The sequence below is a fragment of the Ischnura elegans genome, chromosome 1 (assembly GCF_921293095.1).
Source record: "Ischnura elegans chromosome 1, ioIscEleg1.1, whole genome shotgun sequence".
Lineage (NCBI taxonomy): Eukaryota > Metazoa > Arthropoda > Insecta > Odonata > Coenagrionidae > Ischnura > Ischnura elegans.
Window position 1 is genome coordinate 114,530,027 of NC_060246.1, and position 10,404 is coordinate 114,540,430.

A 10,404-nucleotide genomic window follows, 5' to 3' on the forward strand; every position below is an offset into this window, starting at 1 on the left:
TGCATGCATCTGCACGCTTTATTTAGACAGAGAACTGGCTAACACGGACGTTGATTGACTGGTAAACCATGCGGGTCACAGTAGGGTGGCCCAAAAAAAACTTTTTTTTGAAAGTTTGTGGGGCGACTTCATTTTATGGTGCAATTTCATGTATAAACGACCCACAAAAAAATTCGGCTCGATTGCACAATATTTGACCCTGCCGAAACGCGTTTGAACATTTTCGGCTAGGATGTAAGGCATTTTGCCTACTTTACAGGGGCTATTTTCCGTTTTCTCCGGTATTTGCTGCAGAAATTGTTGTTAAATAGAATAAATACAATACTTGTTGATAAAAATTATTATTACAAATCAGTTATTTTATTTTTAATTCGTTAAAAATGGTTTACATAAAATTTACAACCTTTTTTTTCCATACTTATAACAGATATTTTTTGATGAGGGACACACCCCTTTCGGCGGTGTCATTGACGACTTTAATATGTTTTATAACATTAAATCCTTTCAGGTACCTTTCATCGAAAAGCCAATCTTCGGGGTCTCTTGACAAAAAGCCTTCTACGGCATGATAGATTTCGCTTATTCTCGTTATAATTGGATAAAAAAGTAATCAAGAAAGCGTTCAAAGCAGCACGGTTATCGTTTGGCGGCAAAAGTAAACTCAGTCAATGCTTCATTAGAACAATGTTGCAAGGCGGCATCATTGTCCTACGACGATGCAAGAAGACAACGGCACTTCATGATCACAGCTATATTGTTGCGCGACTCTCCCGCCCCTGAAGACTCCAGTGACAAAACAAGCGGTAGCATTCGTGAAAGCAGTTCATGTTTTCAGAGGTGAAACCGTGTGTCTCTGAGTTATTTTTCTAGGAGTTTGTGTGATTTTACTTCGAAATGGCTGAGAAGAGTTATAGGCGTATCACTAGGAGGAATACCAATATTTGGCTCTTTGGTGACTGTTTCGATGAAAACTTGCCGAGAAATGGGAAACTTCCTACATTTCGAGAAGTTTTGAAGAGTTTCTTTGCTAGACTGCACTCCACGCCGGGCACTGCTAAATCCAAAGACGTCGCCAGACACACGGGGAGCGCATTGCTGGAATTTTGGGCAGAAGCAAACATCCCAACTCAAAACGCCCGTGATGTTATTAAGAAACTATTAAACGTGTATAGGGAATATAGGAGGTTAGGAAAAGATAAGGGCCTCAAATGCAGGAAGAGTGATATGAAGAGACAATTATTTACATCCAAGCTGGACAGGCTGCTCGACATTGGTCATAAGAAAGCTATGGAGCTCATTAAAATAGATGATGACCGCCAATTTTACGTGAGCATGCAAAGTGACCGCATTGGGTATATGGGCGGCATCGATAAGGAATGGTGCGCCATGCAGGAAAACAATCGTAAAAGGAATCATCAGAAGGAACTTGCAGCGGAGAAGGCGAAAGAACGAAGTACAAAGGAGACGAATGAGCTCTTTAAAAACCATGTTTCTTCCGAGGCTTCCGATACGAGCACGGCTGAAGACACCGATGATGGTATGTAGTTTTGTATGTATGAATTATAAAGCTAAAATTTATGAATAATTTTATTTATGTAGGTCATATAATTTTTGTTGCACTACACATTTTACAGACTTTACATCGAGCAAGCCTAAGAAGCGCAAGATTCACATTGTAAATGACTCAATGGTATCTGCTGCGTTAGATCGAACTCTGACGTCTTCCGGTGGGGGATCCATGCTAATAAAAGCGGTTGCTCAGGCCACAGCGAAATCTTTGGGTTTTGCTGAGAAGGAGGTGCAGATAGTTTCTTCCCGCTCACAATTACAGCGAAAAAGGTCGGAATGTAGAGAGGAAATGGCAATTATGATTAAACAAGAGTTCACTCCGGATGTTCCTTTGGTCGTCCATTGGGATGGAAAGCTAATGCCCAGCAGTGAAGGTATTTATCGTAATTTATTTGTCCTTTCCATTATTTATTTTCAATATCTTGCATAGTCTGTAGGCACATCAGACCATTTATTGCGGTTTCGTTCCTTCCTTTAGATGCAGAAGGCAATGCTGATCGGTTGCCAATTTTGGTATCTGGAGAAGGAGTTGAGCAGCTTCTTGGCGTTCCGGAATTGAAAAGGGGCACTGGGATTCAGGAAGCTACTGCAGTGGTTGAATATTTGACAAGTTGGGAACTTCAGGAGCGAGTTATAGGCCTCGTCTTCGATACCACAACCGTGAATAGTGGACGAGTAAATGGAGCCTGTGTTCATATTCAGCGAAAACTGGGAAAAGAGCTGCTGGAGCTTGCTTGCAGACACCATATACTTGAACTAGTCCTCGCTGCTGTATTTGATTCATTGATAAGTGTTTCTAAGAAGGCAACTTTACCATTTGTTGATTGTCTAAAGGATAATTGGAAAAATATCGACAAAGGTATTTTGAAACGCTTGCTAATATATTTCCACGTATGCAGGGACATTAACTAAACTTTTATTTTTACTATGCTTACAGCGCGGTACCGCACTGCAGCGACAACACGGGGTAGTTTGCGGAAGATCAACGACAAAAAAGAAATCATTATATTTTGCTGCAACCAACTTAAGGTAAGAAACTACCTCACATTTTATACACCCACATCTATTTCCACCTTAATTGATCATTATTTCTTTATTTCCAGGTATTTCAGCCGCGTGACGACTACAGGGAACTTCTGGAGTTGGTTATTATTTTCTTGGGTGGTTCAGTTCCAGGAACCACAGCCTATCAGTTTAAGAAGCCTGGCTCCATCAGCAAGTCGCGGTGGATGGCAAAGGCAATCTATTCATTCAAAGTATGGATGTTTGGAAAGCAATTGAACCTTTCAACCAAAGAGAGTGACAACGTGTTTCAAATATGTTGTTTTGTAGCTTCCGTGTACATTAAGTCCTGGTACACATGTCCAGTGGCATTTAGTGCGCCAGCCCGTGATCTTGAACTTCTGAAAACGTTGGCTAGTAGAGAAGAGAAACACTACCAAGCAGCACTAAAAAAATTTTGCAACCATTTATGGTATTTATCAGAAACATTAGTTTGCTTATCTTTGTTTGATCCCAATGTTTCATTGCCTTGTAAGAGGGCGATGGTCAACTCTTTTTTAAAGGAAGTGCATGTTTGCAGCCCTCGAGCGCAACTTCCTCCCAATTGTGGCATTAAGGATTTGGAATTGAGCGATTTCGTTTCCTCTAATTCTCGACGTTTCTTCGACATTACGGGCATTGATCAAGGCTTTTTGTCAAGAGACCCCGAAGATTGGATTTTCGATGAAAGGTACCTGAAAGGATTTAATGTTATAAAACATATTAAAGTCGTCAATGACACCGCCGAAAGGGGTGTGTCCCTCATCAAAAAATATCTGTTACAGAAAAACCTTACCTGTAATGAACGTGAGAGACAGCATTTGCTATTAGTGGTGCAGAAGCACAGAAGAATGTTCGATAAGTACGGAAAAGAAAGGTTGTAAATTTTATGTAAACCATTTTTAACGAATTAATAATAAAATAACTGATTTGTAATAATAATTTTTATCAACAAGTATTGTATTTATTCTATTTAACAACAATTTCTGCAGCAAATACCGGAGAAAACGGAAAATAGCCCCTGTAAAGTAGGCAAAATGCCTTACATCCTAGCCGAAAATGTTTAAACGCGTTTCGGCAGGGTCAAATATTGTGCAATCGAGCCGAATTTTTTTGTGGGTCGTTTATACATGAAATTGCACCATAAAATGAAGTCGCCCCACAAACTTTCAAAAAAAAGTTTTTTTTGGGCCACCCTAGGGTCACAGTCTCTGACAAGGAGGCAGCAGCAATGCGGGCAGCTCGGTGGCCTTCAATGATGAGGCTCAAAGAGAACCTACGGTTGATTTTTTTAATGCTAGAGAAACGGGAAAAGTAAAAATACTATGGCTTTGACAAGTACTGGGAGTGGATATCTCATAGAATAACCATTTGAAGAAGTAACAGAAGCAGGCGAAATATAGTGAAATGACATCCTGTAAGTATTAAAAGAATATAGAGATGGCACTTTTCCACAGGTTTATCGAGAGTACGACACGTTTCGACCGTTAGGTCATCATCAAGTACAATGAGAATTAGTTGCTCACGGAGCTATATTTATACAGAACGTGGCAGCTGTATTTATACAACTCCGTGACCAACTATTCCTAATTGTACTTGATAATGGCCTAACGGCCTAATGGATAACGGTCGAAACCCATCGTACTCTCAATAAACCTGTGGAAAACTGCCATCTCTCTATTCTTTTAATACTTACATTTGAAGAAGTATATCCTTTAATGCTAAGGGGGAAGAAATGAGAGAAGATTATTATCTACCGAGAGATGAAATGATGCCAGAGTAATGACGCTGAACTTGGTTCATAGGTAATTATGACCATAAAAGGAAGGGAAGCATCGACTTGCGACAGCATGGTTTGAAACTGTCATGAATGAGGCGCTTCCACGAGGGAGATGGGAGTAGTGTTCCTACATATCTATCAACACTGAGATTATTCCAGGAATACCGCCCAGCAATCTATTCAGCTGAGTTTGTAGATAACTCTTCCGTATTCATCAATATTTTAAGACATTATTTATCGATTTTCTTGCAACATTCATCCTCACCTCTCCAGCATTGTTTTTTTTTACAATCTTACAAAATACTATCCTAATAAGGTTACTACATTTCACGTGCTCAAGTCAAAAGAGGTCACAAAATACAAGAGGTTGATATTTGGGGGAGGCCTAGGAATTTACATTTTTTCTGATTTCATTTTCAATTTTTTCATTAGAAAATTAAATAATATACTACGAAGGATAAATTGTATGATGTGTCACATTCGGTCTATCACTTTAATGGATTCTAATATGTTATGAGATATGGAATACGGGAAAAAGCAAGGTCTTTGCGCACGTAAATAGAGGGAAACTACCTAAATCGCCCAATGAATAATAAAGGAGAAATGTGATCTAAAGATGTGATTTTACTAATGACCAGTTTCGTCTATGTGCTACATCGTCAAGTTCAAATACAAGGAAAGTATGGCCTTATGTACATAGAGTCAGTAGGGGTTGCCAAGGTGGGGAAGATAGGAAGGAGGGTTTTGTGGCACTTAAGTTATACAAAGTTGCCAAATGGGAGGCACTCAAGTTACAAAATTACAAAATGGAAGGCACACGATTGATTTAAAATGAAGCAATTTAACCAAGTCACGCCTCAAACCATCAATTTTTTTATGATCTAAAGAGTAACAACAGAAAATCAGACTTAGTTACAGTTTTCTCTCATAAAAATACTACATGTAGTGTAAAAATAGACTGTTCTAATAGCAGAGAATTCTAATTGTCATAAATATGAAAATTTACAGAAGAGTACTAAAAGCAAGTTAAGGGGAGAATAAAAACCATGAAGTCCCAAAATAATTACGCGGTATGGAGACCGAAAACTACGTACACTTGTTCCATAATTGCTGTACTCGACAATGCCAAATAAGTTTTTTAAATATTTATGCATTAACATTTTTCTCCCGCGCGGCGTTTCTTACTTCAATAACAATTATATCGATAAGTCTCTTTTTCTCTTTTCTCGTATGGCGAATGGCTTCCTTGATAAACTGCCGGCGCCACCTATATTTGCTCAATGTGCATAATAAAATGAATTAGTTATCGCATCTACTTTTAGGTGAGTACATGTCCACACAGAATTAGTGATGTAAGTTTGAATCTCTGAGGGCCAGAGCTTGTTGAATTGAGGCGGAATGAGCCATCTCTTTGAAGGACAAACGGCCATACTTGTAGCCCATCCAATGTATGCTTTTGTTTATTTTCTCGATTCCTTTGACGAAAGTAGCTGAAGATTTTTTTCTGTTTTTGCTTTTTCAACATTTAATTTACTCTCACATGTATTTTTCATTTAATAAAAAAAATGCCAACATTGCTGCTTTGACCGATAAGGAAAGTTTTGATGCATACACGCATTCACGATCCCAAATTCAACTACGATTCAAGTAAAATTATAAAGCATTATAAATTCCGTCTCGATATTATTATACAATCCAGCTTTTACATCCCTTTCTTTGAGGCTAAATAAAAAATGACCCCCTTTTTCTTTTTTCCGGACACACGAACCGAGTCTTCTAATGATTACACCACAATGAATCATTAAAAAAATCCTTTTAAGGATGCAGAGGGAATTCGGTTCCCAAGCTAACGATTACAAGATGGATGTATGGTCACATGTAACCCCACGCCATATTCCTTACGAAGCGACGGTTAAACAATTCGTCGAGTAACCGATTTCCTTCACATTTTCTCCCTCCTGTAAAAAAGCACGCCACAATCTAATTTAGGTGAAAGGATGTATGACGTTTAAAAGTTGACACAACCCAGATCTTGATTTTATTGCGGCTACGTTTAAATTTTATGCAAATTATGACTTTACCTCTGGAAGTTGCAAGTCGCTCATCTACTCTTATCTAACTGACTCGAATAAAAAACACCAGACCCCATCAATGTTATCTGGATTTGATGCAAAAAGAGCAATAATAATACACGTGGGGCAAATTTCCCCATTTTCCCCGTTAATATTGCGTTGCCATCGCTACACAACGTGCCCTACCAAACTGTGAGTGGGGGAAGTTTGCAAGCCTAGACGGGATGAAGTATCACCTTCCATGTCTATATTTCTGCGCACACTTCATGAAGCCAGTTGTCAAGAATTACCAAGGTATTCATTGACTTATATTTTCCACGAATAGAAGAAACTGTGTACGTAAAGCCATGCTAGAAAAAATGGAAGGATAATGTATTCTTTCAGAAATTTGGCTTGTAGTAGGACCTTCGCTTGTAGCTTTAATGCCCATCCACGCATAACCAATAATATGCTGGTATGTATGCAATTTGGTATGATAATAATGTGATGTGTTTACTATAGATGTAAAAAAAATGAATTATTGTAAAATCTGTATGAAAGGGATGACTGAGTTGCAATACTTACACGATGAGACATGCTAATGGTAGTTCAAGGAAAAATGGGTATGCTGGGTAATCTGCTACCCCATTAAAAATCGCATTAATGTAAAAAATATGCAAATGAAACGAAGTCCTTTCAATTCCATTATACAGGGGAAATTTAAATGAATAAATACATGGAATAAGAAACGTGCGGTAAAAAAATAAATCCTTCATATCAAATTTTGGGGACCCCCAACAGATTGGAAGGTTTAAACTGAAATATTGTGCTTTTTGCCTTTGCCAGAACCAAGTCCTTGATGCCAACGTCAAATAGTTTACAGCATAGCTTGTCACTATCTATGCACATATGAGACTGAGGGAATATAATTCATGAGACAAATAATGCTGCAATGTAATTGACTACAGTGGCGTAGCGATGGGGGTTTTGGGGGATAAACCCCCCCCCCCCAGAGCTCAGAGAAATTTTTAAGTTTAATCCATTTTGTACAAAGGTTAAGAAAACACTTAGCTGTTTCACAAAATAAAATATATATTGCGACCGGTTTCGATACAGCGTATCATCATCTGATGGCCAGATGATGATGCGCTGTATCGAAACCGGTCGCAATATATATTTTATTTTGTGAAACAGCTAAGTGTTTTCTTAACCTTTGTGCATCATGAAGGAGTTTCACCATGTTACGCCAACCACCATCGCATTAATCCATTTTACTTGATTGGATTGATATTACTAATAGAATAGTGTGAGGATTAATAAAATATCCCTCAGAAAGCTCTAAAACTCACTGTTTTGAACCATTTATCTTAAAATTCCGCAATTTATTAATCTCGCACCTACCGCTTATCCTGGTGGGTATACCACTATACCATACCCCCACACACACCGGTATTAGCTGCACCTAAACTCCCCCATCCTTAATTCCTAGCTGCGCCCCTGATTGAGTATATGTGAAAATTGCTAAGTTGGACACTTTTCATGCCCTCCCCCTTCCCCCAAGAAAATGGGAGCCCTAAGATAATATGTGTGTAGTTTACACACTAATAAAGCAAAGGGGAAAAGGCGTGAGAGATTGACTATGCATAGAGATGCGTGAAAATCGCATTTTTATTTTTATTTTATCGCACTTTCAATGACAGTTTTTGGAGTCTATTTTTTATTTTCATAATGAGGTAGATGACGATGAAATGTAGTGAAACACAGTTATATGACAAACTACAGAATATTTTAAACAATTATGTTGCAGAACAATAATAAATTAAGGAATAAGACATATAGTGGCGGAGGTGTAGCTTGCCCGTGCCCACTTGTAGTTCACTGTCACGTAGAGTCCCAGCCAACTAGCAGCTGATCAGTCGATCACATGCTTTAAGCGGTGAGTGTTGGCGGAACATTTAAAATGCGCGCAGCACAAAATGTATGAATTTTTCCGTCGAAAAGGCAAATTTGCGTAAGAATATCATTAAAGTCGCGTCATCGCATCTATGTCGCGTTTATTTGCGCACATCGCATCTATATCGCATTTGGGATTTACACGCATCTCTAACTATGCATGATTCTGCGCGAGGCATCGGCAAAGGGCGATGGAATGAATGCAGGCGAACCCGAGAAATGCAGAATATCGACAATGTGCCAGAGTGGGAGAGAGGGCAACGTCTTTTGGGCCCGCCGTCCGCGCTGACCCTTCCACCTTGCCCTTCGACCTCCATAACGGCACACGCCCCTCTTCCCCCCGCCCTCGCCCCTTTCGCCTCCCCCCCTCTGCCCGACAGAAATGCCGGAAGAATCCACCCCCTACTCCCCCCTCCCCAACCCCTTTAGCGGTCTCAATTCCTTTCCTAGCTCGCCTCTCCGACAAAAGGAAACCCAGAGAGAAAGAGAGTGAGGGCTCTTTTTCTTTCTCTCTCTCTCTCGCACACAACCGACCACATTTCATTCGTAACTACTCCCCTCCCCCCCCTTCCCCCCACCACCACCCTCCTCCACCTCCTCACCTCCATTCTTTTCCCCAATAGAGCTTCCAACCCTACCCCAGCTCCTCAGAGTCGGACAAAGGTTGTGAATTCCCAGCCGAAGGTGTCAGCCAGACAAAGGACGCCCTTTGAGCTTCTAGCTCCGATTAATCGAAAAAATTATCCACGGTTTTTGGACGAGGATGATGCGATTTGGACCTTAGAAGTCGATTTCGATCAACAATTCTTTTTACTGGCTGTAAATGGGGGGCGATATTCCGTGATGAAAAATGATGACCATACACATATTCTACGGATGAGATACGTAAAGAAGATGTTGAAGGATAAGTATAAAGCAGACGCTATATACGGATGCAACAAGGTTAGCCGATAGGAGAATTGAGGGGAGAGCTTATTCAAGAGCTTCGTTGCGGGATGTCGTAGTGGCGAACTGTCCGTTTGCGAGGTGTCGATTGCGAGGTGTACAATACAAGGTGACCGTTTGCGTATTGGCGTGGAACCCTGATATGAAGCGTACATGTTGCGTGATGCTCGTTCGTAGAAGTGAATTTTAAACCTCTGGTGTAAGTTGGTGAAGGTCAAACCCCTGCCAAACACCTCCGTAGGTGGCTTGCTGGGTAATAAGTTGACAGATTAAGGATTGATGACAGTTGATTGTGATGACTAAATGATCAATGAATAAAATAATTTTTGGTATGTTCCTCCGTGGAATATTCAGATGAACGATCCATGATTTTTAATTGGAGCTCGAAAGACAGCAACCAAGAAGAAGAGAGGTGATGCTTCGTGAGCAAGCATCTTGAGTAATCCAAATCAATAACTAAATTTATATCATCAATACTAAAACTCCAATTTCTGACACCTCAGAGAGGATCAGCGCTAATACGACATGGATGCTACAATCATTTCGTATGTGAATATAATTGCAAGCAGTTTGTGTTTAACTTTACCTGAGAACTTAGTGACGATTTTTTCCAAGAGCAGTCGACACAATATAGGTTAATATACCAACCAATAGGCATATTGTAATTTGCCTAATTTAAATCTTATATACAGTGGCGGATCTACGGGGGAGGCAAATGGGGCTATAGCCCCTCCCCCGCCTTGGGTCGAACACATACTAGATAAAATCGAAGTATTTGGGAGTTTTCACTTTGCAAAAAAGTGTTTAGCTATATTTTCCTTCATATTTACCTTCTTTCACGAATTGAAATACAAATTAGCTCTAAACTTGCGGCGTATTTGACATACTTTTGACATATTACAATCCAGAGGTAGATCCAGAGAGGGGCTAGGAGGGACTATAGCCTCCCCCCCTTTGAGTTTTCAATTTACTCTAGATAGAATAGATAGATACACTGCAATCTTAGCCCCCCCCCCCCTTGTCCCTATCCTAGATTCACCACTGGCTATACAGGTGAAGCGGATG

General features: G+C 39.9%; 1 protein-coding gene across 1 annotated transcript; it reads left to right on the plus strand.

The window, feature by feature from the left end:
• Positions 1–1,626: 1,626 nt before the first annotated feature.
• LOC124161881 lies at positions 1,627–9,107 on the plus strand. The gene is made up of 5 exons (XM_046538166.1): positions 1,627–1,943; positions 2,048–2,428; positions 2,507–2,598; positions 2,673–3,014; positions 9,018–9,107. The coding sequence occupies exons 1-5, from the start codon at positions 1,688–1,690 to the stop codon at positions 9,105–9,107; spliced, it is 1,161 nt and encodes a 386-aa protein (XP_046394122.1). The 5' UTR covers positions 1,627–1,687.
• Positions 9,108–10,404: the final 1,297 nt, after the last annotated feature.

Excerpts from the sequence above, each read along its gene's own strand:
- LOC124161881 (XM_046538166.1), top strand. The coding sequence starts at position 1,688 with ATGGTATCTGCTGCGTTAGATCGAACTCTGACGTCTTCCGGTGGGGGA. Across the intron at positions 1,944-2,047 it reads GCTAATGCCCAGCAGTGAAG|ATGCAGAAGGCAATGCTGAT; the intron begins GTATTTATCGTA and ends TCCTTCCTTTAG. Across the intron at positions 3,015-9,017 it reads AAGAGAAACACTACCAAGCA|AGCTTCCAACCCTACCCCAG; the intron begins GCACTAAAAAAA and ends TTTCCCCAATAG.